General features: G+C 37.6%; 1 protein-coding gene across 3 annotated transcripts in view; it reads left to right on the forward strand.

The window, feature by feature from the left end:
• Positions 1 to 27799, forward strand: part of LOC109915772 (AFG3-like protein 2) — a 45261-nt gene extending 17462 nt beyond the window's left edge. The window contains exons 8-18 of one of the 3 annotated variants that reach the window (XR_007263742.1): positions 695 to 965; positions 1592 to 1729; positions 4586 to 4739; positions 8979 to 9086; positions 10753 to 10878; positions 11554 to 11664; positions 15242 to 15357; positions 16699 to 16899; positions 19709 to 19903; positions 21864 to 22397; positions 23436 to 27799. Coding sequence is in view for 2 of the 3 variants with exons in the window: in XM_020515441.2 (XP_020371030.1) it covers positions 695 to 965; positions 1592 to 1729; positions 4586 to 4739; positions 8979 to 9086; positions 10753 to 10878; positions 11554 to 11664; positions 15242 to 15357; positions 16699 to 16899; positions 19709 to 19903; positions 21864 to 22079 (1636 nt within the window). In the remaining variant the exon portion in view is untranslated. Of the gene's footprint in view, positions 1 to 694; positions 966 to 1591; positions 1730 to 4585; positions 4740 to 8978; positions 9087 to 10752; positions 10879 to 11553; positions 11665 to 15241; positions 15358 to 16698; positions 16900 to 19708; positions 19904 to 21863 lie in introns of all 3 variants that reach the window. The other 2 variants (XM_020515441.2, XM_048605646.1) reach the window with 2 other exon arrangements.
• The last annotated feature ends 82 nt before the right edge of the window (positions 27800 to 27881 follow it).

The following is a 27881-nucleotide window of genomic DNA, read 5'->3' on the forward strand; positions in this document are numbered from 1 at the left end:
AGCTCTGTGACCGCTGTCCGTCCTGCTCGCTCCAGCTCTGTGACCGCGGTCCGTCCTGCTCGCTCCAGCTCTGTGACTGCTGGCCGCCCCATTCTACCCTGACACCCCCCCTCTGACTGCTGGCCGTCCTGCTCCGCTGTGCACCAGCCCTGCGACCACTGGGTGAGGAATCATAATAAACGGAAACATTAAGAAAAAAGCATAGAAAGAAAGAAAAGTAAAGCAGATGGAGTAGACGAGCTCTGGGCTCCTGGGCTGAGGAACCTGTGTGTTGTGCTGCTACTCTGCCACCATCTTGGAAAATTCCTAATCCTGTTTCAATTTAACACTTGACCGCCCCAGGCTTTACATTTTTCCATCTTTCCAATTTTGTGCATTTCCCCAGACCTCTAATATCCTTAACTGTTGCACATTCCTTCTTTCTTTGATGACTTAACCTTGATTTTCTGTTTCTCTTGATCATGTCTCCAACACCGTTTTATCGGTTTCAAGCAGTTTTCCTGTCCACATCTCAGTTTTAATTTCAGAGGAAGGAACTTTCACCCAAAATGCCACTTTGTCTGTTTTCTTCAGAGCCCTGCTGTGTGTTTCCAACAATTTTTGTATATTGGCAGGCTTGTAAAGTAACAAAGCTTGATGTAATCATTTTAACTCAAATCTTTTGATTGTTAAACTGTTTTTTAACTTCATGCAGTTCATTCATGCTAAGCATATTCCCCACACTGTTACTCATCGGCTTTTTGCTCTATACACTGCGACGAGGATCTATGGCAGCAGGCCGTGGGGGGCGAAGTGGTGGACTCTTCAGTGTGGGAGAAACAACAGCAAAAATGCTGAAAGATGACATTGATGTCAAATTCAAGGATGTCGCAGGATGTGAAGAGGCTAAATTAGAAATAATGGAATTTGTTAACTTTCTGAAAAACCCTAAGCAATATCAGGATTTGGGGGCCAAGATCCCAAAGGTATGGAAACAATGTTTTAAGCAAAACTACATTCATAATCTGAAGAATGTTTGAAGCAACAGGAAAAAAGTGTGGCATCTTAATTGCAGGAATGTTCAAATTATGATGCCTTGCATGAGGAAGAGCACAAGACCATAATGTACATAAATAGTGCTCGCAAACCTTCCTGTTTTGACATATGAATCAATAGTTGTCTGATAATAGTTGTGACTTGTAGGTTATTAAAGAATAGGACAAGAATATCTCAACCTTAGAGGTGAACAGTGCAACACTTTGGAATGTCCCAGGATTCATGAGAACTGCAGTTGATTTTTACATTATAAATTTTGCTTTTCTGAAAGGTCATTGTCATGCAGAGCATTAATTCATAAAGGAAATCAATTTGATTATCCTGTTTAGTTGTTGTGTTTTTACATGTAGGTTATTGAAATAGTGCAGTGCACAAGTATAAAATATACCATTTCAAGCTTTAAAAAATTTAGAAAATAGATAGTATCCATGTCCAATTTATGTTGCAACATCTCCAAGGGAGGATAAAATATAATTCGGCAGAGTTTGAAACTATGTTGTGTTGTTGATTCTAAATATGCCCAGTATTTGTAGTAATGATCTGTCATTGGTTACAGGGTGCAGTTCTGTCTGGACCACCAGGAACTGGGAAAACCCTGTTGGCTAAAGCAACAGCTGGGGAAGCAAATGTTCCTTTTATAACTGTTAATGGATCTGAATTCCTGGAGATGTTTGTTGGTGTTGGACCAGCCAGGGTAAGAAAGGAAATTGCTATATGTCTCCTGAATTGAGTGTTTTTTTTTAAGCATTTTCATCCTTCAGTTTGGTAACCAGACCTGAACCAAAGCTGATAGTGGACCTCATGTAATGAGGCATTTGATTTAACTGTTAAAATAATGAATAATTATTTCCATTTTGAATAATTTACTTGGTGAAATGTTTGTAAAACATGTTTTTAAAATTCCTGATCATCCAATTTTTGTTCATTCCCACAGCAATCAAATAAGATTTAAATTTTTAAAGATGTAAAATGTCTTGTCTCAGATCTGAAGTCTTTATATTTGACACTAGCAAAAGAGGAACAGTTATTGCAAATATAGTAACGTTTTATGGATATTCTAAAGGAAGTGAATTTTATTTGTTTTTCCCATTTTCTCATTTTGTGTTTTTCTGTCTGACTTGATTTTCTTGTTCTAGTGATACTTCTTAGCTCAACAAGCATTTGTTTTAGCCTATATCCTATACAGTATCCTTCCTTAAACATGAGATGAGCAACCTCCATTTATTAAGCCTTTTCCTTTAATTGCACTAAAATGTCAATAGGAGAAGAATTTTTAATATAGCTTTGCCTGTTATTCACATGCAACCCTATGGAAAAGCTGACCAAAGATCAAGTGGAGATGCCCATACCTGATCTGCAGCTGGAACTATGTTGGATACCGTTTTGATTCATTGTGTTTTAGTTTTCCTGTGCCTGAAAAGAAAATACAAGCTGAATCAAGATATTTAAATAGAGTGGTCAGTAGCTGAGTAGCTCTGGCAGAACTCAAACTGAGCACAGTGCGCAGGTTATTGCAAAGCAAATGCATGAAAGGACTGTTGACAATCCTTTCTATAACATGGTAAGTGAGAGTAGAGTGATGGGCCGGTAATTGACCAAGTTGGATTTGTCCTTTGTTTTGTGTACAGAAAATACTGGACAACTTTCCACATTGTCAGGTACATGCCAGTGTTGCAGTATTCTGTATTAGCTTGACGAGGGGTGTGGCAAGTTCTGGAGCACAGGTCTTTGGTACTATTGCTAGAATCTTGTCGGGTCCCATAGCCTTTGCAGTAGTTATTGCCTTCAGTCATTTCTTGATATCACGTGGAGTGAATGGAAGTTTCTGAATTGCTGGGGACTTCTAGAAGAGACTGTTCACTGTGGTCAGTTAAGCTTGAAATTGAGCTACTCCGTATTTTCTTGACAGTGTTTGTTCAGAAGTTCCTGACAGATAGCTATCAGTCAGCTTTTACAGCTGGGTCCCTGAAGTCTGCACACCTGTCCTCTGCAGCAGGCTTAGAATGCAAGCTTACTGTTTTTATTTAGCTGGTTCCTTGGCATCTCATTCTTCTGCCCTTTCTCTTGAATATTGCAAAGAAAATCTCTCTGTTCAAATCTGTCTGTGTTACGAATGTGAGATGCCCATCTTTGAGCTGGAGTTTGCTGGGTTGTGGTTGAATGCCTTACATTTTCCCGGCTGTCTCCCTGTTCTGGTGTTGAGATGGCCAGACATACTGCAGGACAAATCCTTCAGACTCAACAGTTGCTATGCTTCTGTTATAACCCCATTTATTACCATTGCTTCAATGGGGGTTCCAGATGTGGATTGACGGTGGCCTGTCCTTGTCTGCTTCCTTGTTTTGGTGCCTGGTGTGTCTTGCAAGAACAAAGATACTGTGTTAGCATGTGCTAATGAGGTGTATGTCCATCATGGTAGAAGGGTATGGATGGTGTATGAAAGATGACAATTGAGTGAGGAAGTAATTGCGAGGCCAGTAGCTATTGCAGGAAATGAAGTGTATTGCAGTGAGTTTAAAGGATTGATTGAAATGTTGTGGCCTGGGGTGGAGGTGGGGTCAGGGTGAGGTTTCTGAGTGAAATTTTTAAGGAGAAAGTGATCAAAGATAGAACTGGAGTCTTGGTTTAGAAGCCCTTACCTGCCCAAGACCTGGCTGCGATAATGACGCATGCATTAACCCACTATTCTGCTTCCATTCTGAAGAAGAGCTATATTAGACATTATGTTTCACTCCACACATGCCATTAAACCTGGGTTTTTCCAAGACTTTTATTTCAGATCTCCAGCATCTGAAGTACTTTACTTTTACTTCTGCTAATAAGCTCTCACCTGACCACCGGAGCAATGCTAAAACTTTAGGTGCTTATTCCTGCATTACCTTGTAATTTAGTCAAAATGCAATTCCTGTTAAATAGGTACAATCTGTTTTCAATGACTGCAAAGACTCCTAATTTTCTCTCTTCTGTGCCATCCCACACAATAGGAGAGCTGCCAATAAACAGTGACGCTAGCAGCTCACCGATTTTAGTTACATGAGGCATAAATGCAGTATGGTTCCTGCCTTGTGCATGTGTAATTAACCATGTGGAGCAATCAGGCTGCAAATTTCCCAGCCAACTACAACCAGTTTTGTAACCATAGAGCTTTGTTTATACACCTTTAGTGTGAAATGTTGTTGAACGGATACAACATAACAGAGCTATAATGTAACATTCTAGTAACTCAATATGTAGAATTGTGGACCGCCTTGGGCTTAAATGCCTCTCTGTTGTTTTGAAGATCATCTGCTATATCAATGGGTACTCAATTTGTAACTGTTTTCCCAACCTTATCTCATACACAAATCCTTACTTTCAGGTTTGCAGCCTAAGACCACCCGCATTTTGATTTCTGCATTCATTTGTAATGTATGTTTGGCTGTTATCTGAGTAGTTCTAGATGGGTTTAATTGGATATTAATGAATTAACATTGCTATTTTAAGCATTGCATATTAAGACAACAAGCATTGGAGCTCCTGCCAATTGTTGAGTGGTGATTTCCTATTTCAGGTGAGGGACATGTTTGCCATGGCACGGAAAAATGCTCCATGCATTCTCTTCATTGATGAGATTGATGCTGTTGGAAGGAAGCGGGGTAGAGGAAACTTTGGTGGACAGAGTGAACAGGAGAACACCCTAAATCAGCTACTGGTCGAGATGGATGGTATGTGACGAGGATAAATGTTGACATGATTGGTACTTGGATAGTGCAAAAATCCATTTGACTTTAACTAAGGGTTTTAAAATACCAAGCATGCATATTCTACCTCTAAAAGGATTTTATGTAAAATGCATGGTCACAGATTTCCTGTAATACTTTTCTGTACAGTTGAATACCTTCTTCCCTCCTACCCCCGGCAGTGCAGTCCTTGGTTACACGAAGGACCTGAAGCTAGTTTTTATTGATAAACTTTGTACTGAATTTGTCCAGTGTATTCACAAGTGCAATCACCTATTGCAGTATCAAACAGGTAAAGCACTGAAAACTGGATATTGGGCTAGAATCAATTTGTGGGACGGAGGGAAATTCCAAACCTCCTTATGACTAAAACCCAAGATTCTACAACTATTTGCAACCCCCAGTGCTGCAAGATGGGGGTTGCAAATAGTTGTAATTTCGACCTGGATTATGCCAGTAAAATTTCTGGGAAAACACAAACCGACCATAAAAGCTTCTATAAAGATGTGAAGAGAAAAAGATCAGTGAGGACTAAATAATGTAGGATACTTGCTGTCAGAAGCTGTGGAGCTATAATGGGGAACAAAGAAATAGCAACCTAATTGATTTCAAACTTTCAGTCCTGTCTTCACAAAAGAGGGCATAAATACCTCCCAGAAATGTTAAGAAACCAAGGGCCTGGTGAGATTGCAAAATTGAGGAAAATTAGTATTAGGAAGAAAATGGTGATGGGGTAATTAATAGAGTTAAAGGCTGACAAATCCCCAGGGCCTAATAATCTACAACCCAGAGTACTAAAGAAAGCGGCCCTGGAATTATTGGATACATTGGTGATCATCTTCCAGAATTCTATAGAATCTGAAGCCGTTACTACAAATTGGAAAGTGGCAAATGTAGCCCCACTGTTTAAAAGACAAGAGAAAGAAAATACGGAGATTTACGGGCTAGTTAGCCTTGCATCAGTAGTGGAGAAAATGCTGGAGTCTTGTTACAAAATATGTGAAAAGCAGAGAATTTGGGCATTAATGTGATTGGACAAAGCTAGCATGAGTTATGTAAGGGAAATCATGCTTAACAAATCTATTAGAATTTTTTTTGAGCTTGCAACTAAGGGAATAGATAAGGAGAACCAATGGATGTGTATTTGGATTTTCAGAACGCTTTTGATAAGGCCCCTCACAAGAGGTTAGTGGGCAAAATTAAAGCATGTGATAGGGGGTAATATATTGACTTGAATCGCAGATCAGTTGACAGACTGGAAACGGAGTGAGTTTTTTCCAAAAAGCAGGCAGTGATTCATTGGGTACCACAAAGATTGGTGCTTGGACCACCAGCTATTCATGATATATATGTTATGACATGGATGAGGGAATCAGTTGCAACATTTCCAAACTACTGATGATATCAAACTAGACAAGGTTGTTTGTTGTAAGGAGGAGATGAGGAGGCTTCAAAGTGATTCAACAAGTTGAGTGGGCAAGCAGGGGCAGATGCAATATGTAGTGGTTAAATGGGAAGTTATACACTTCAGTGTGAAAAGCAGAAAGAAAGAGTATTATTTAAATGGTGGTATATTGGTAAATGTGGCTGTACACAAGCATCTTGGTGTCTTTGTACACAAGTCAATGAAAATAGACAGGCAGGTGCAGCAAACAATAAAAAGGCAGTTGGTATATTAGAACAGGATTTGTATTCAGAAGTAGTGCTGTCTTACTGCAGTTATATAGGCTCCAGTGAGACCACGTCCAGAATATCGAGTACAGTTTTGGTCTTCCTTCCGAAGAAAGGATATACTTGCCATGGAGAGAGTGCAGCAGAGGTTAACTTGACTGATAGCATGGGGTGGCAGGAATGATGTATGAGGAGAGATTGATTTGACTGAATCATTATTCACTTGAACTTAGAAGGATGAGAGGAGATCTAATTGAAATGTTTAAAATTCTAACAGGGCTAGTCATACTAGATGCAGGAAGGATGTTTTCCCTGATTAGGTAGTCTGAACCAGGGGTCACAATCTCAGGATACAGGGTAGGGCCTTTAGGATTGAGATTGGGACACATTTCTTCACTCAGAGGGTAGTCAGCCTGTGGAATTCTCTATCATTGATGACTGGAGACCAAGTCACTGAATATAATCAAGAAAGATACAGATAAATTTTTAGTTTTTAAAGGCATCAGAGGGTCCCTGGAGAAAGTGGGAATATGGGTTTGAGATAGAGGATCAGCTATGATTGTATTGAATGATAGAGCTGAATGGCCTACTCCTGCGCATAGTTTCTATGATTCTAACCTATTGAATTATACTTATTATCTCATCTCATGGCCTTTCAAAATGTATGGTTAGTTAAGTACATGGCTAAGTAATATATCAAAGCAATTTATGGTTTTCAAGCATTGAATGTATATTCAAATTAACAATAAAAAAAATCTAAAATGCTGTCTTTCGGCCATGGGTAGAACTCTGACCTCAGTTTCAAGTGGTGATGGGTCCCGATTCAAAAATCTAAGCATCTAATGTGGGCTGATACTTCAGTCCAGTAATGAAGGAGTGCTGAAATATCAGAGCTGCTCACTTTCAAATGAGATGTTATACTGTGGCCTCATCTACTCTCAGGCAGATACAAAAGAACCCACAGTACTATTTGAAAAAGAGCTGTTGGCTTCATTCCAATACCTTGATCGTCTTTAAACATTGGCCAGTAACTAAAACAGCATATGTAAACTGGTCATTTCATTCTTATTGTTGTGGAAACTTGTCCAAATTGACTTCTGCATTTCCTACGTTACAACAGTGACTACACTTTAAATATACTTCATTAGCTACAAAGCTCTTTATGGTGTCCTGAGGTTGTGAAAAGAGCTACATTAATACATTTCCTTTATTTCTACTATATTTTTCTCAATTGGTTATAAATTTGAAACCATCTGATACATTTTTCCCATGACACTTTTTGATAACTCCTTCATTTTAACTTACAGCAAGCCTTACAGAAGGGAAATGCTGGTATGATTTGATAAGAAAAAAAGTTATGTTTAAATCCTGTAATTAAATAACACCACTAATACAGTGCACAGCATAATCTCTCTGTTGCTTACCAAACAGCATATCCTTGAATTCACTGTTCACAGTGCCATGAAATCCCATGAATGTATTTGTATTGTGTGTGACCCTACAGTTGCTGTCTCACTTCTATTTGTAAATTTTGAGAGTGGTTAATATTGTTAAAGCCGATATTTTTTAACCTGCAGGATCATTTTAATTAACAGAATGTCAGTCGCCTCGCATGTCAGTAGCCTTGGTAATCGAATTTAAAAAGATTGTCAGACCGAAATAAACCTATTCATATAAATGTGAACAATTAATTTCATGAATTCAGGATAATCACACATGCACTGTGGTTACACTAATGTTCTCCAATACGTTAGGCATTAACCACATGTCATTAATTTGGAATTAGGTGTGATGAGTTGCATTTCTAGCTAGTAAATTAAACTATAAGTAATGGGCATGTGATTCCTGTACAGTGCATGGAGGTATGCTTTAACCATTATCTGCATTTGTTTCTAAAGTCTGGAAAAGAGAAACAAAGTGCTGATATGTTTGACAATTTTTGTACTTTTATTTCTTTGATACATATTGGTTACTGTGAGAATCATGTCTAACGTTAACATCAGGGTAACATCTGCAACACTATATGGAGAGAAGAGTTGTTTTTCTGGCCATCCACCTATCAAATTACTCGCGTAGACCAACAATACAAAGCAAATCCAAGAAATAGTGAGTGTCAGAGCAACAGGCAAGCAAAGTTCAACCCCATTCTGGCAAGAGGGCAGGTTGGCTATGGACGCGTCTTGAAAATAAATAGCATTATCACGAGGGAAAGTGCTTATAGATGGCTTCTGTGAGTAGTTCATTTGTAGAATTGACTGCGGCAATAGAGACTGATCAAAAACATTTGAAAATGGGCAAAAGTTGGTTTATAGATGCTTGAAGAAGTTCATTTTACCTTGTGGAATTGAAAATAAGCCACTTTGCCTCTTGTATAGAAAGTTGACAGCTGAGAATGATTTTGAAGAAATGCTTGAACCTGTGCAACAGTAAATTTCCAATCTAACTGCTTTGATTACGTTACTTATCTTCTCTATCAATATTAACACTGTTTTATATTTGCACTTACCTGATCACGCTTTTACCTAACATCTTAATTTTTTATTCTCCGGCTAGGATTCAATACAAGCACCAATGTTGTTGTTCTGGCAGGAACAAATCGACCTGATATCCTTGACCCAGCACTGATGAGACCAGGGCGATTTGATAGACAAATTTATATTGGTAGGTTGACAACTAATGAATTAGGCAGCTAACAAAGTTCATGACTTACTTTGCCAGCTCCTACAGTGTGGATAAGATCAAATTATTGGTGGTAGGCTTTCTTGCTACAGAAGCTAAGTAGCTGAGCTGATTTGAAATTCCTAATTTGGCATGATTTAAACTGCATTCGAACTTTCATGGTAGTGTTAGGAAAGTTCTGTGCTTCTTTGCTGTAGACTGCTTACTGTTTGTATGTATACTGTAAACAGGTGCAGTCTCAATATATAAAGTAGTGTTTCTGCATCCAGGTTCAGTGTAATTAACCAAATTTGTGCAAAAGAATTTTAAACATGCATTACACCCAAAAACAGTGCATTTGTGCTTTCTGTGATCTTCTGTTCTGGTTCAAGATTCAATTTACTTAAATCTGGCCCTTCCCAATAAAATGGAAAGTTAAAAATCTTTTCATGTCAAAAAGACCTTGATTTATTAAGAAATCGGCTAGTGTACACCAAAGAAGCTATTAAATGATCGTTCAGTTTCTCAGTCATTTTCAATGATTACAAATCCAGTTGATCAGAGGTGGAATTTTATTAAAAATGCTTACTTTTGGATTAACTCATTTTTAGCAGTATTAACAAAACTGCACAGGTTTTCCATTTAAATATATCAACAAATATTTTGGAGGAAAAAAAATTACGTTCTATTACAGTGTCTAATTCACGGAAGGTTTTGTTTATGATTATTCAAGCATATGTTGTGCATAATCTCCCAATTCTGTTCAAAACATAACCCCTACCCCGCAATGTTCAGTATTGTTCAACTAATCATCAAAAAGCAAAAATCTTTCATGTGCAACATAATTGACTTGATAAGTGCAATTTGAGTTTTTATTAATGTGTAGAACAGTGTTGCCAGCTATTAGCCTAGATGGTACAAGAAAGGAATTAGGAAACCTAAAATATGAACAGCAAGTGTCTGTACCAAAGTCTTTTATGGCATTGGGAGATCTTCCATAAAATAAGAATGATGCTATTTATGTCCCAGGAATATTAAAAAGAGGAGTCCTATTTTAAATTGTTCAGCGTTGCCTTGTTTAGAATTATAGCAAATATCAGTATCAATAAGTTCCAAAGAAGAGTCATACTGGACTGAAACCCTAACTCTGTTTCTCTCTCCTCGGATGCTACCAGACATGCTGAGTTACTCCAGCACTTTCTGTTATTATTTCAGATTTCCAACTTCCATAGTATTTTGCTTTTAATCTTGGGTTCTGTTTTGCCACATTAAGAATATCATTTTCCCTCAACATTTTCAAATGGATATAGTTGGCCCATGTTGCTTAGCTGTTTCACAGCAGCTTTAGTACAAAAGGAATGATGATGTGATTCTTTCAGAATTCCTGAAGATGAAGTGGATAGCATTCATGCCATAAACAGTTTCATGTAAATTTGTGTCACAGTTAGGATCCTTGCCTCAGACTCTCTTAAATTAAACAATTGACATTGTTATAACTAAAATAGAAACGTAAAATACATCATGCATTTTTTGTGCATTCCAAAAATAACATAATGTTTTACAGGACCTAATCAATGTTTTGAATATATTAGGATATCATTTATTCACTGGGAACTCAGCCAATTTTGTAATTTATCTCAAGTTTGACTGGATTTGTTTTGACTTGCAGGTCCACCTGATATCAAAGGACGAGCATCAATTTTCAAGGTTCATCTCAGCCCATTGAAGATGAACTCTAGAATCAGTAAGGAAACATTGGCACGTAAACTAGCTGCACTCACTCCAGGGTTCACTGGTGAGTCTTCGACAAAGACAGAGAACTTAATTATACAGTTAGTCTTCTGTGGCTTAAAACTTGTAAGCAAATTTATAACTAGGCCTTATGTATTTATTCCCCAGTTATTCATGAGACAAAAGAAAAGGTTGAATGAGTGTTGCAGTTCAGACCAGTGCAACAGTTTGAAAGCAGACTTTGTCGCAGTAAAGGCATTGACTCATAACCATTATTTAGACAGATTTGGTGATTTGTGGGTTTGCACATCATAAAGTGATTCAGGATGTTGGGTTTAAATCCATGTCAGAATGATGCAGTGCAAATCTCCCAGCTGGATCGCTATTTGATACATGTGTAGTTAACATTTATGTAGTTCTTAATGACTCGTGGGTTGAACGGTCTCCTTCTCTGTTGTAATGACTCTGTAACACAGAACCTGATGGTTTACTATTAAATTGCCATGTATGAATCTGTGTTTTACAAGGAGACATCTCACATTAAGATTGGACCATTGCAGAAGTAGTTTTATCTTGCATTTGATTCTTTATCTGCCTAACGCTTAGTGAGTTTAACTGTCTTGACAGTTGGTAGAAAAAAGGCAGTTTTTATTCCCTAATGCTGAAACCCCCAGCATCCACAAAAATCAAGATTTTATAACTCCTATTCGACACTGATAGAATATTTTGTTTTTTGCAGGTGCTGATATTGCCAATGTATGTAATGAAGCTGCTCTGATTGCTGCTCGTCATTTAAATGAATCAATCCATGTGAAGCACTTTGAACAGGCAATAGAACGTGTGATTGGAGGTGAGATTGACTTGAAATGTGCCTGCTGAGCATTTAGCCACAGTCCAGCGATGTTCCTGTTAAGTGCATTGGCCATGCTAAATTGCCCATAGTGTCCAGGGATGAGCAGGCTAAGTGGATTAGCCATGGGAAATGCAAGATTACCGGGATAGAGTAGGAGGGTAGGTCTGAGTGGGATGCTCTTCAGAGAGTCAGCATGGACTCGATGGGCGAAATGGCCTGCTTCCACACTGTGGGGATTCTGTATTGATGATTTTTCTACTTAGTTTTTTCTTTGGCTTCTCAAATTGCAGAATAGTGATGGTCACTGGTGATGACTGTTTCACTGGTTGCTTGTTTAAGCAAGCTATGATCTTGAAAGGGAACTTGGAGCTTCAGCTGCTGGTGAAAACATTCTGTTTATTCCATACTTGTATAACTTTTGGTAAAACTACAATTAGATCTTTTAAATTCTTGATTCTGTGCTGCTCTCAACTCTTTTGGTTCTTGCGAGAAATCAACCGAACTTAAATCTCTGCAAAATTAGTCATCTTTACTTGACCCATGGAAAAAAGTGAGAATAAGAAGAAAGTGTGTTTTTGGGAAAACTTTTGCAATGATTAGGAAAGCCAGTCTTGCATTTCTTTGCGTCTGTGTCATTCTTACAATGATTGCTGAACAGAAAGTATTTCCTCCAAAGATGTGCAGGTTAGGTAGATTGGTCATGAAATGTACAGTACAGAAATTGCCCAACCAGTCTGTGCAGGTGTTTCAGACAAGTGTATTCTCAATAAATCTGCCTGAGCTCAACCTTCGAATGTATCTATTGTAGATTAATCACTTAAATTGATCTTTTTCGACATATGCAGAACATTCAACCATATCAGTAATTTGCATTTTAATGTTGATGAACTAAATGGTTTAGTATCTTCTCAGAGTCTATCAAAGCCAAATTTCTTTCTTTCTTAATGTTGCAGCTTGGAGCTATTAGATGGTGGGAGTTTAGAGTTATTCTGTTGAGAGTTAAGTGCACCTGAACAGATTGCTATCTTTAATACATTTAACATTTACCTTCCTAAAAAGAAACTCTATAGTAGCATGTTTCCTCCTTTTAAAGCTGATTATGATTTGAAGTTACTGGTTTCTGAGGTTCTGTTTACTTTCTGTCTGCATGATAGAAGTGTTTCCTTAATGAATAATCTTAATTCGGCTGCAAAATCAGATATAGAAAGCAATGATAACAATTAGCAATGTGAGAGCTTGTAATTCAATGCAATATTAGATTCCAGCAATGTCAACAAGCTCAATCTACCTGTCCCAACCCTCTGAAAGTGACAGAATAAAACTAGCAAAGACCATGGACTTCACAATAAGCAATGCTGTGGGATGGTGGTTTGCAAGCAAATCTGTTGTGATCGTACAAATTCCTATGATTGCTTCCATTTTATTGTACTTGTAACAACTTTAATTTTGGCTGTCTTCTGAGGCTTGATGAGGAGTTTAGTCCTGGTAATCTTTATGTTGTCACACTATTTCTTATACTTAAATAGCAGGCACGTTGCATGCGATAGTATCTCCCAATAATGCTATAATGTGCAGGTGCCAGTGTGGGACTGGGTTGGACAAAGTCAGAAGTCACACAACACCAGGTTATAGTCCAACAGGTTTATTTGAAATCACAAGCTTACGAAGCATTGCTGCTTCATCAGCTAAGTGTAAAAGAAGGCATATTTCTATCCAAGTTATAAGATAGCAGCAAATGAAATCTGAGAATCTAGTATGCACAGAAGTACAGCCCTGAAGCTTAGCAGGTAACAGCAGCAGGAGGATGTCGGTAACAACAAGTTAAAATAAATTACCTTAAAAGAATGCAGTTAGGTGCAAAGTCATGTGACAGTAATCAGGGCATACATTGTAGTCTAGTGTGCAGGACAGTCCCAATGACAGGAGGCATTGAGATCACTGGAATTCAAGTGCAGGTAGGTTTCCATCTGTGGAAAAGCATACTGCTCAAACACAAATCAAGTTAGGTCATATTGTCAGCAATGTGCTTTAAACATTTGGATGAAATTTGTAGATTGCATTAAAATTATTGAGGAAAGAGATTTTAAGCAGTGAAAGAGAAGATACTGGCGAGGTGGAGGATGGGAGCTGATGGGTGACCATGGATGATCATAGATTTCAAAGACAGTGCCTTGCCAGCCTGGGCACTTAGGGTTAGGATTAGGTAACATGGTCAGTTTATAACGTCTGTTGCCTCTTTGTAGTTAGAGAAGACTCTGAATTGTGATTTTGTATCCGTATGTATATGTGATGAAAATATCATCCTCATTGAGCAATTTTAATCTGTATGTCAACAACTTGTGTTTGTAAAATTTAATCAAGCAGCCATCTATGTTGTTTACTCTATTTGTCCCTTATAGGCAAGGCCACCCTCTGACCACTTCATTGTATACCACAGCACTCAGAGTGATGTAGAGCTGTACAGCACGAAACAGACCCTTCAGTCCAACTCATCCATGCCAACCAGATATCCTAAATTAATCTAGTGCCATTTGGCAGTATTTAGTCCATACTCCTCTTCCTATTCATATACCCATATACACAACATATTTGAAATAAATCTGTCTTTTCATGAACATCAGAGATTTTAATTGCTTAAGTATCCAGTTCATTCATCAATATATATTATTTCAAAAATGCAGTAGAGCAGGAGTGGAGACGATATGCTAAGCATCTAAACTGTGATCATACTATGGCTTTAAGAGGTGTATTTTGTCCTGTTTTTCTTACGGAGAAAAATAGAGACAGAAGTACTGCTCAAAGCCAATAGAGTAAACAGCTTGTGAGGCCTTGGGGTGTTTTTTTAAAAGTTGGAACAATAGGAGCAGCCAGGGTGGAGTCAAGTTCCCACAAAACCAAGATTTTTAGTTTTAGCTATCAGCAGTTGCTGGGATCTGAAAGCTGGATGTGGAAGCTCTTATTCCTCTCTGTGTTACAGCTAAAAGCTAGGGTTCTCTTTCTGCTGCTAGGATTGCATGTGAGACAATCTATTTACTGAATTTACCTTTGCCAAGGGTGTATTTATGGGATGTTGCTGTATTGGAACAGTTAATTAGTAGTAGTTAATATACGTATTGTTTTGTTAAGCATTTCGATAGGGTTACGGTTAAGCCAATTCTTTTATTTTTATTTTGTCTGTACTTTAACTGTAGTACAAAACTAAAGTGTGTTTTGCTTAAAGTTTCTGAAGAAGGGTCTAGACCCGAAACGTCAGCTTTCCTGCTCCTCTGATGCTGCTTGGCCTGCTGTGTTCATCCAACTCTACACTTTGTTATCTCAGATTCTCCAGCATTGGCAGTTCCTACTATCTCTTTGCTTAAAGTTAATAGTTTGACCAATTGAATTTCATCCGGAATGCAGTGCCTCACACTTAGCTTTAAATTAAGAAAACGTTAGTGCGTAGACTGTCTTCTTAATATATTTTGAGGGGGTTTGGTCTGGTCCATAACAAAACCAAAATTTCCCTGAACAATCTATCCATTTAAATCTACATCTTTCTTTTGCTGATTGCGTTTTGTTCTTTGCTTCATTTTAGGATTAGAGAAAAAAACACAGGTCTTGCAGCCTAATGAGAAAAAAATTGTTGCCTACCATGAGGCTGGACATGCTGTTGTTGGCTGGTTCTTGGAACATGCAGACCCTCTACTTAAAGTAAACAACAATCACTGATGTTTCTATTTTGAAGAAAAGTATGAGTGAATATTTTGACACCAAATAGGATATAAGAACTCGGTAGCACAGTTCAATTGAGTAATAATTTGTGCGAATGAATGGAAGTTTTCCGGCTTTACACTTTGATTCATCTCGCCTGAAAGTTGTTATTCTCAAATTGTTTGCTTGACGAACATACTAAATAGGAAACAAGAAACAAAGAACTGCAAATCTGAAACAAAAACAGAAATTGCTGGAGAAACTCAGCAGGTCTGGCAGCATGTGTGGAGAGAAGTTCTGCAGCAGGGTCTCTGGACCTGGAACGTTGAGTTTGCTTTCTCTCCACAGATGCTACTAGACCCACTGAGTTTCTTCAGCAATTTCTGTTTTTATACTAAATGGGAAAGATTGATTCTTTCAAAGATGGAAGAATTTGTGGAACAAGATATTATAAAAACAAATGATGAATTAAGTGAGAATTAGCACAGTTTTTGCTATATGTTTCTTGAATATGAACATACAAATTAGGAGCAGGAGTGGGCTATTAAGGCCCTCAAGCCTGCTCTGCTGTTCATCAAGATTATGGCTAATCTGATTAATCTCAATCCGTATTCTCGCCTACCTCTGAAAAGCTTTCACCCTTTTGGTGATCAAGAATCTATCTACTTCTGCCATTAAATTATACAGGGACACTGCTTCTCTCATCTTTTAAGGAACAGAGTTTCAAAAACTCAGGACCCTCTGAGTGGAAATGTTTCACCTAATCTGTGTTTCAAGTAGGCAACCTCATATTTGTAACCAGTTAGTAGAAGCTAAATGGCCATTTTGAACCACAACAACCCAAAAAGAAGATAAAAGGGTAGTTTTATGATTTTCCATTTGTAGGAAGAGATATACCATTCTTTTAATGGCAAGAAAGGAAAAGATTACCAAGGAATAATATCCATTGCATTGTATGATATCAGTGTTTTAAAAAACACCAAACAGTTTAATTTCTGAATTATATGCTCTTCCCATTTTGTCAAATTCAGATTGTGATTGCACCAACCTTGTTTCTAATTACCAAATTGGAAAAATATAGAACAATTCTTTTCATTTATTTTTGATCCTTTTTTTATCGCCAAGAAAGCTTTCAAGATATTTTCAGCTCATGTTTTAATAGTGAAGCTAAAGATATGGAAACATTCTAAGTGAAAAGCATTTGAAGTAGATTGTTCCTGTGTGTGTATTGAAGGTTTATGATCACTCAGTGTAACAAATTATAGGTCAGATTTAAGGAAGTAATGTCTTATCTTGAAATTTTTAAATCCTTAGATATATAATGTCTGGCTGTTTCTGCAGGTCTCTATTATACCTCGTGGGAAAGGTCTTGGCTATGCGCAGTACTTGCCTAAAGAGCAATACCTTTACACAAAAGAGCAGCTCTTTGATCGCATGTGCATGATGCTTGGTGGTCGAGTGGCTGAGCAGATATTTTTTGAACGCATCACAACAGGTGCTCAGGATGATCTGAAAAAAATCACACAGAGTGCCTATGCCCAGGTAAAACCTTCTTTCATATCTCATTATCATCTCAATTATTTCCTTGGAGTTGGAAAAGTATGAGTTCCAACTAAGGATGTCCATCCAAAAGACCAGAGTTTGAATCCCAGTTTGATCTGCCAATCATTCTGGAGCTCGTCAAATAGAGTTTCTTCAGTTTCAAATGAGTCACTTGGGAAAGGAGGTCACCCTCCTTGTACTTTTTCTCCTGGGAGAAGCAAAGTTGTACATTGTTCACTTACATTTCATTCTTTCATCCTGGTGGAGTAGAGCCAATGGTTACATTTTTTTGGAGACATGTTATCACTAATATTAATGCTTTAATATGTGGTAGTTATTTTTGTAACATTATTTTCATCACTGAACAGAGCCATGGTTAATATAGGTTGTCTGAGAACTGAGATACAAAATTTAATGGTTTGACATGGACGTTAATTTTTGATGTCAAGAGATTTCAATTTTAATTAGTGCAGTTAAAGAGAGAGTATTTTCAATGCAGTGGCAAATGCTATCCAACTTTACCTTGCTAAGTGATTGAATTGGCATTTTTTATTCTTTCACAGGATGTGGCTGTCAGTAGCAACTATCTTATCAAACTCTTCTGATTTGCTCATCTCTGGCAACAAATTTTCTGAGCTCATAGCTTCCTTCATCTCCAAGAAACCGATCATGCAGCAACCTGCTTTGGCTTCTCCTTCACACCTAAGTTAGACCTTCCTATTCTTTGTTCTCTACCACTCTTTGAACGCTTGTCTTTTTCTTCATTTCTCCTCTTTGTCTTTCACTCCTCTGTGCACATGTGCCCCTTTTCACACTGATATCCTGATTGCCTTTTCTCGGTTCTACTTTTGCTCATTGTTGTAAAAGGTCCTCTTTCTTTAGGTATTGTCTCACACTTTTAAAAATAAGGATCTGCAATCCAGAGATCTTGGTCCTCACTAGCACCTCTCCCATCTCATTGAAACAAAGAAATTAGGAGCAGGAGTAGGCCATTTGACCCATTGAGCTACTCCACCATTCAACGTGATCATGGCTGGTCCTTCTCTCAATGTCATATTCCTGTTCTCTCCCCTTAAGCATTCTAGATAACCTCTAGAAATCCAACTCCACTCATCACTGCCTTCCACTCCAAAAATGACTTGCTCGGCCCTAGTCTCTTCTGTCTGCTAATAAATTCTCAGTCCATGCAAATATATTACCAACAGTCCCGTGTGCTTTGATTTTGCACATTAAGCTCTGAGGTGGGACTTTATTAAGAACTTTATTATTAAAAAATCCAATTCACCACATCAAGCTGATGTCTCTCATCTGTCTGCGAGTGACATCCTGCAGTATATTTCTCAAACAGGATTTCACTGTTGTGAATCCATTCTGACTTTACATAATTCCGTTGATATTTTCTAGGTGTTCTGTTATCACAACTTTAATGGTAGACTTCAGTATATTCCCTACCACTGATGTCAAGATTAATTGCTCTGTAATGTCCAATTTCTCCTTTCTTGCTTTTTTAAATATTGGAGTTACATTTGCCACCCTCCAGTCTCCCAAGACTGTTCCAGAATCTACGGAATTTTTAAAGGTGATAGCCAATACATCCTCAGTTTCAGTGGCCACCTTTTGTCATATCCTGGGATATAGATTATCAGACCCAAGAGATTTATCAGCTTTCAGTGCCATTAATTTCTCTAGCACTGTTTTGTTTTTTGCTGATGATAATTTCCTTCAGTTCCCCTTTCCCAATTTTCTCCAATATTTCTGAAATATTTTTTTTTTTCCTCCTTGTTCCAATCCTGTCTCTGCAACAACCTTTTTGGTTGAATCCTTCTATCAAGTTATGGCCCCTTCCACACCACTGATTTAGCCCTGAAGAAAGTCACGTAGTATATACGTGGCAATAATCCTTTATTTCTCCTCATTCTCCAAAACCTGTGCGGTCAATCATATAATCCTCCTCCAAAATCTTTTTTCTATTATCAGCTTATTGAGACTTCTCTCGTTTGGATTCCAGTTAGACAAAGCATTTCAGAAATTGCTTCTTTGGCCAAATAATGCTGCCACTGCAAGGATCTTCCATGTGAACTCTTGACTATTGGGCTGGAACCAGTAATAATAAAAAACTATGACTGCACCTTTACCTTTTAGTAACCTTATCTGCATGCACGAAGGCAGATTCCTTGTTTGAGCTTATGATACTCTGCTGGCCTCTTAGCAAAGTGCTTGACCCAAATGGAATGTTCTATTATCTATAGCATTAGGAAGACCAAAACTACATATTCACACCCCGTACCTTCAAACTTTGCTCCATCACCTCCTTTCCTAAAATTGAGATCATTGTGTATCAATCTGAATTTTGCTTTATACCCATTGGTATGTATGTTTCAATTAGATACTTTTGGAGGACCAGAAGGATTCTTGAATCTTCAAACAGTTTTGTTATCTCAGGAGGCTATCACCATGTGATAAATGCTGACTTGTGCATAATGATACGAAAAGCAAGAAAGTCCTGCTCTAATGTGTATTTATTTAGCTTTACTCAGTTATGCTATTAATTATTTAAAGAATGTGTAACTTGTTTAACAATCCTGTAAGTGATGAACCTTTACTGTGGAATTTTGCACTTTATAGTAATGCATAATCATCAAGTTTCATGAAGCTGTTGTAGGAACTCTGCACCTAATCAGCTGGTTCAGCAAAAGTTGGAAATTGAGTTTGTCACATCTGCTCCATATGACTCAGCAATTCATTTGGTATTCTTTCTATCTGGGAGTTCTGATCTATTTATGAATTTTTTTTTCCTCCTGTTTTACAGATTGTTCAGTTTGGTATGAGTACAAAACTTGGGCAAGTTTCCTTCGACCTTCCACGACAAGGTGATACAGTTGTTGAAAAGCCATACAGTGAGACCACAGCACAGATTATTGATGAAGAGGTTCGGGCTCTTATTGGTACAGCAAATGAGAGAACTGTGGCATTGTTGAAAGAGAAGCAACTGGAAGTTGAAAAGGTAATTGGTTGTATTGTTACTAGTGCAGGAATTATGCACTATCAGATTGTCTTCCTCCACACTACTATTCTTCATATTTCACTTTCCTGAAATTTACCAACTGGTAAATCATTCTGGTTTCTCTTGAGATGTTACTAAATTCCAAATAATTTTGGAGAAATAACATTCTGCCATTTCCTTGCTTACAATACCAATGACCCCTCAGTCGGCAGAGGGAAAGCTCTCCACTGATTGAAGACATACTTAGCACAAAGGAAGATATGGTTATTGGAGGTCAGTCATCTCAGCTGGAGGATGCTTTGCAGGAGTTCCTCTGCATCAGATCCCACCATCTTCAGCTGCTATATCAATGACCTTCCTTCTATCATAAGGTCAGAAGGGGATGTTTGCTGATGAATGCACAAGTTTCAGTGTCATTCAGATTTCTCAGATAATGAAGCAGTCCATTTCTAAATGCAGCAAAACCTAGACATCCAGTATTCTAGTATCCAGGCTTTGGCAGTAAAGTGATAGTAACATTCACAAACACAAGTGTCAGTCATTAACCGTCTCCACCAAGAGAGGATCTAGCTATTATTCCCTGACAGTAAACGGCGCTGGCATCACTGAAACCCCTCTTGTCAACATCCTGGGGGTTACTATAGAAACTGAACTGGACTAGCTGTATAGATACTGTGGCTACAAGAGCAGGTCAGAATCTAGAAATCCAGCAGCGTAGTAAACTTATCTCTTGACTCCCCAATGCCTGCCCATCATCTACAAGTCGCAAGTCAGAAAGTGATAGAATGCTCACTTACTGTACTAAATGAGTACAGGTCTAACAATATTCATGAATCTTGACAGCATGCAGGGCAATGCAACGTGCTTGATTGGTTCCACATTCATAAACACTCAGTCCAGCACCAACAGACAGCAGTGACAGTGTGGACCATCTAAACGATGCACTGCAGAAATCCACCAAGGCTCCTTAGTCAACACCTTTTGAATGGAAACACATTCAGGTGAAAGTTCCTGTCCAAGCGATATTGCTATTTCTTCACGGTATCAAAATCCAGGAACTCTTTCCCTAACACTGTTGTGGATGTGCCAACAGCGCGTGAACTGCAACGATTCTAAAAGATAGCTCACCGCTGTAAGGTCAGTTAGGGATGGACAATAAATGCTATCCAAGCCAAATCTGTCACACCATTATAAATAAAAAAGTGTGCTCAGTGTTTAACCTGTAAAACCTTCATAGTTGGTTCTATTACACTTTTCAAGCTTTATTATACTTCTAATTCCTGCCCTTGTTACCAATGGTTGTGTTTACATATTTCAGTTCTAATTTATATAAATGTAAAAAAATTCATCCATTATGTATTTAAGCTGGCAGCAGATACTGAGAAGGGTCTTTGACTGAGGCCAATTGAATTGATTAATGCTGTAATTTACTACATTCCATTATAATTTTTCCCTCTAATTTGTAACCTTTGTATAGAGAACTGAACAAAAGAATGCATTTAATGTTCAAAAGAAAATCTTTTCAACTGTTCCATTCTTCAGTTTGTAGCCTGAATTGCCAAGTTCAAAAAGCACAAAACTATCATTCCCAGTTGCACATAAGACCTTGAAGATGTTTACTTTTAAATTTACTTTCTCCCTTATAGTGGGTAAACTGCCTTCAAGTAAGCCATTCAAAAGGGGTTGGGAGAACTACAGAATGTGAACATATTTTCTGACACTAAATATTATAGACCAGTGGAATTCCCAGAGTTCTGAAGCAACAAAACAAACTCAAATTTCAGTTGCCCAAAATAATGGGTTTTATTGACAATACCAGCTGATGGCAGATGGCAACAAAGTAGCAATTTGGAATCATAAGCACCAAGCTTTTCTGCAAATTTTCTTGCCTCCCAGGTGTGGAACATTACTCACTGATTTGAGATCTCTAATTATCTTGTTTGTCTTTTTCTTTTATCAGGTCGCTGAACGATTACTAGAGAAGGAAGTACTCGATAAAAGTGACATGATTGATCTTTTGGGACCTCGACCATTTTCAGAAAAATCCACTTACGAAGAATTTGTTGAAGGTACTGGTAGCTTTGAAGAGGACACCACTTTACCTGAAGGTCTGAAGGACTGGAACCAGGAGAGGGAGGAGACTAAAGAGGAACTGCCACACAAACAGCTAGCATGAAACGTGTTAAGTACCTTTGTATTTTATGTAAACTGGAGAGCTTAGTGGTGACCAAATTGAAAGGTTTGCTTCGCTAGGATAAAATTGAGAATGCCTGCACTCTAATTTGGAACAGTTCTCCCATATGGTCGTCCTTGGTAACTATAGGCTGTATGAAGCAGCTCATGCAGTCATACCTTTCATTGATTCAGGTGATGGCCATATTTTGTCACTGAATTGAAAGCAGTTTGGACTGAGTCTGCAGGATTTCGGAAACTGCGCTGACTCTGGTAAATCTATTGCCTCCTTGTCTGAAAGAAAGATTCAGTCTATTTATTGGTAAGTGCTGGAACAAAAATAAACCTAAAGGAGAGTTCAAATGTTCCTTTAATAAATGAACCAAATTTAATTGGTTATAACATGGTAATTTCAAGGGGACTTGAATTTTATGCAAATGTGAAAATATTTGCCTATAAGTGTGCATATTCTTCGCTAGTACTATAATTATCAATCTTTGTAACTTTTGATTTTCTTAATTACTTTTACTGTATACCGAAATTAGTTTAGCGACTTGAAATTCTAAATCTGAAACCTGAACCCATTTCATTTTTAATTATATGCGCAGACCTAAATTGGTGTAGAATGACAATATATTTGAAAAAATTGACAACCCCACAAAATTTATTTCCATCCTCTAAAAGTTCCATTTTAAACCACCAATTCTTATTGAAGTCTTTCATGCAATGACCTAAATAAATGTAACATTTAAGCACTCAAGTAAGAATAATACGGGTGTGCTGGATAGTTAACTTTTTCAAACTGATCATGGTTTGTAAATTATTGATTCTTATGATCATGAATACTAATGTATTAAGCATCTAACTTAGATATTCTGTGATGCGTTGTAGCTGATCACTCCCTTAAACAATCTGTGTGTTGTGTTTCAGACACATATGTACTGTCCAATATTTATCATATTGTTACTCATTTAGATCTATTTGTGACCTGAACTGGATGCTGTACTTTCTCACTTGCCTTATTTCCTTCTTGAACTATTCAATACTTAATTGGGAAACTCTTAATGAAAGAAGGCCATATCTGAATTGTTGAGTTGCTTTATTTAATGGGCATTAAGTGAACATAGAGATAGCAAGTTCTCCTTATTATCTCAAACCTACTTCTGTCCACAAAAAAGTAAGAGCAATAATAAACAATACTGTTGACTGTTTTCTTTTGTCATCACTTTTCCTTCAAGGCAACTTCTGCTGCAGACAACATTGATCTTTTGCAGCTGCTGGCCCTGGCCTTACAACTTGCAGTTTCTTGTCTCCTTTTTTTATCCTGGCTAGCCATATAAATTCCTTCATGTCTCCACAGGGACGGTGAGAAGGAGGAGCAGGTGTAGGTTGTTGGAGAAGAGGAGAGATGTACAGCTGGGTTTCTCGTCATGGTAGGCCTGTGAATTAAATTAACTGCTACTTCGTGTTTTGAGCTTAGTAAGGCCTTCTGCTGATTTGTTTTTAAGACCAGGAAGGCTATCTTGGAATTGCCTGGGACCAAGCAACTAGCTCTAATTCTTGTGAATATCACATAGCAACTCATCTAGCTTCAAAGCCTGCAGCATTTGACTTTATTTAATCCTGTATAAATTATTTTGTTTCAAAATGCAATTTTTAACCATAACACAATCCCAAAATTCTTTCAAGTAAGAAACAATGGGGGAAAATTCTCAAAGGTGCCTTGTTAACTTGACTGATCTCTGATGCAGAATGCTTTTGGTGAAGATTTGAAACAAAATTGGATTACAAATTCCACTGTTGCTACTTAAGTGTGATTGATTCTATTTTCTGATTTGTGCAAATAAAGTTAATCTTTTCTCTATTCAATAGTCTCTTCTGAATTTCCAGAAAATTTCTTGATTTCCAAAGCTTTCTGTAATTAATTTTTTTTTCCATTGAAGTCTGGTATTGGCATTGACCTTATAGTAGTAATATTATCTTGAGGTAAGGTTCATTATTCTTTATCATTATTTCTTCAATTTCTGTCAACTCTTCTAAGAGGCTCATGGTCTCATTCTAAGCAAACGTGACTGCTAGCCACTGTGAATGGTTGATCATTTCAGACATTCACTGAATTCGATTTGCATTGATTGAGGACTGCATTGCTGCAGATATAGGATAATCATTTATGATGGATTTTACCATTACCTATGTGGCTTTAATTTAATAGACAAGATCAAGGTGAAAACCAAATATGTGGGGAAAAATAGCTTTTTGGTTTCACTGTGTTTCTGAAGTTAAATATTGTCTTGTGAAATTGTAACCAAGCTGGAAGATTCGAACATTACCATGCTCAAATTAAAATTTGTGGTGACCTGTCTTTCACTTGCTAAGTCCATGAGCAGTAAACTGTTCATCTTGTGTTGTTTACATTATCACCCCTCTAAATTGTTTTTCTAAGTCTTGTGGGATCCAGCTTAGGGTCTGTCCTTGCCCGTTTAGATTAGCTACCATGTAGTTAAAGCTTGAACAAAAACGAAAGAACTGCAGATGCTGTAAATCAGAAACGAAAACAGAAATTTCTGGAAAACCTCAGCAGGTCTGGCAGCATCTGTGATGAGAAATCACAGTTAATGTTTCGGGCTGAGTGACCCTTCCTCGAAACTGATTTCTCTCCATAGATGCTGCCAGACCCACTGAGATTTTCCAGCAATTTCTGTGTTTGTGCTAGTTAAAGCTTGAATATTGCTGTTCACTTGAGACTCTCCTGACAAAAGGTGATTATTAGTATTCTGTATAGTTTAACATTTTTATCGTTTAAGTTAATTGGAGAATTATGCTGTCAGATTGCCTGTAAAATTGGTTTGGTCATTCTGAATTCAATGATTATAATTACTGTGTGTTGTCTTTTGGCATTTATGTAGTGAATATTGCTATATACTGTTCGTCATTTTGCTGCAGCAAGAGGTTTAAATAGTCACATATCTTTTGTATAGAGAGGATTTATTCTGAACAATTATTTTAAATTCTGTATATTCATACGAACTTCTTACAAAAAATTCAACTTTTTTCTGCTTATGTTTTGGAGCTGTATTTAATTGCTGCATCTGGATTTTTGTAATTATTATGCCTTATCAAATGTTACATTGGCCACAATATTTCATGTTTTTGGCAGTGGAATATTTGTAGCTGCTGCATTCAAGTATTTACATGGAATTTATTACAATACTACAGATAAATTACTAACATCTGAGATTTTAAAATGGAAAATCAACAACAACAAGATTCAAAAGTAAATCTTTGAAGCACTGCCCAGATAAATGAATGTCTACATTACAGTCATACGGTCTTGCAAGTTAATATATTTTTGTGAAGAAGGTAAAATCTCCATAGGTCACAATGATGAAGATTCTGTACAAGTAGTAACAAATAAGACATATCTGTATCAATTTTTGTCATGCTGGGTGCCAGGATATGGCAGATGTTAGCAGCATATTCAGCATCACTATTCTACTAATATTGCAAAAAGAGAAGTTTGGCACTGCTCCTTCATTACTCGATACTTGTCTGTACATTTATCCATACTTCTGCATTGAATATGTGCTATCTCCAGCGGAAAATGTCAGGGAAAAAAAGTAGCTAATTTCTTTTGCTTACATTTTTATTTAACCCGAGGATAATCTAGTAAGTTAAACTGTCCATGATGTGACTGATTCAGAGAAAATATGTACGTTAAGATTTGCTAATGTTTGGTTTCACTTCCCATGGGCTTCGTTTTGATTACCTGCAAACTGCTTTCGTGGTAGGGTTGGAGTGAGTGCCAAAGCTGATAAAGGGAATAAGGTCTGAAGTAAAAGCAGAAAACATAGTTTGGAACTTCATTGATTCCTAAAGCTGTAAACAACAACATGTGTAAATACAGCATCAATATTACAAGCATCTTCACATGAGTTTTATCAAAAACACAGTTTAAATTGAAGCATGTAAGGCTAGAACAAAAGATTGGTCACAGAGATGGGTTTTAAAGTGTTTTATAAAAGCTGATAAAAGGGAAAGAGAAGGTAGTAAGAGAATTCAGGCTTTTGGGCCCATGAAGCTAAAAGCACAGTCACAACCCAATAGATTAAATGTGCAAGAAGAAAGAATTGAAGAAGATGAGATGTTCAATGGAGGGGTTATGGGTTGACTCAGTTTCGTAAAAACATGTATTTTCTTTCAATTCATAAATTTAAAGCTTTAAAAAATTGGGTCTAGTTGGATGTTACAGAAAGATCTGAAAATTAACAGTTGCGGTCAAGGTACAGATTCACAAATTTCTAACTCAAGTCAATAAATAGTTAATGTTACATATAAAATGCAGGAGACATAAAGTTGATTAGGAAAGGGATTAATTATACCTAATTCATTAAAATACCTTGTCTAAACTTTCCTTTTAAGTACCTGTGCACATGTTTACAACACGTACTGCCCATGAAAAGCTTCTAAGCTGTAAGTGTACATTCCTAACAAAGAGGTGGTGGTAACATTATTGGCAAGGTCTCTAATTAATGTTTACCTAGGCAGTTTCTAGTAAAGTTGTGGGCATGGAAATTTATATTCCAAATATAAAAGTACAGAATGTAAGACTTTAAAATGAGGAGTGGACTACACAACAGTGTGCCTTGTCCGATTTCCATCAGCTTTAAAACTGTGCTCACCTTGAAGGCTTCCATGCACAGTGCCCTGGGCAATCAGCTGCAACAGAAAATTACTCATTAAGAAAAAGTTTTATAAATAATTCAGGATTTCAACATCAAGGAAGCAGAAAGTGCGAATTCAGAATGGGTAAATGTAATTGGCAAGTGTCTGATTTACCATGCTCGTGACTCATTGCAATTCCATTATTTGCCTTGTGAAAGTAGCTATAATTTACCCATACAAATTACGGAAGCAAGTCTTGGTAGTGCTTGGTTTACCTCTCGTCATAGAATCCCTACAGTGTGGAAACAGGCCATTCAGCCCACCGAACCTCCAAAAAGCATCCCACCCAGAACCATCCTCCTACGCTTTCCCTGTAATCCTGCATTTCCCATGGCTAACACACCTAATCTACACATTTCTGAACACTAGGGGCAATATAGCATGGCCAATCTACCTAGCCTGCACACCTTTGGACTGTAGGAAGAAGCCGGAGCACCTGGAGGAAACCCACGCAGACACAGGGAGAATGCGCAAACTCCACACAGTCACCCAAGGGTGGAATCAAACCCAGATCCCTGCTGCTGTGAGGCAGCAGTGCTAACCACTGAGTCACCATGCTGATAAAATTTGAGCTGCTACAATATGTTTGTGTGTGTGGATATATAAAAGATGCAGCTTGTTCTTCCCTTGTGGTTTGACCAGTACAAAGCAGTCATCAAGGTATGGGAAAGCATTGTCATTTGGAACATTTCTTAACAGGTGCTGATGATGATGTGCTTAAATGCTAGGCCATTTGGAAAACTAGTTGATGTATTTTAAAGATTGACTAGTTGTCTGCATATTAATGTACCCCTGTTGAGTAGGTGGCCTGTTACCTGATCCAATTTTCCAATGGAGGTTGGCTGATTTAATGGTAGCTCCGGGAATGTAGCTTCTCCCTTCTCTTTCAAAAATGTGTTCCACTCATTTTATTAATTACCCATGTATACCTGTGTTTTGTTATTTTTACATGAGAAACTTAATTAGTGGTAAAAATAAAACTGAGAATTTTTGACAACTAAACATTCTGGTATCAGTATGTTCATTCTAGTAATGTTCCATCTCTCACTGAGAATCGTAACTCACTGCTAAGTCTACCTTTCCT

Source organism: Rhincodon typus, chromosome 15 (assembly GCF_021869965.1).
Source record: "Rhincodon typus isolate 14 chromosome 15, sRhiTyp1.1, whole genome shotgun sequence".
Taxonomy (NCBI): Eukaryota; Metazoa; Chordata; class Chondrichthyes; order Orectolobiformes; family Rhincodontidae; genus Rhincodon; species Rhincodon typus.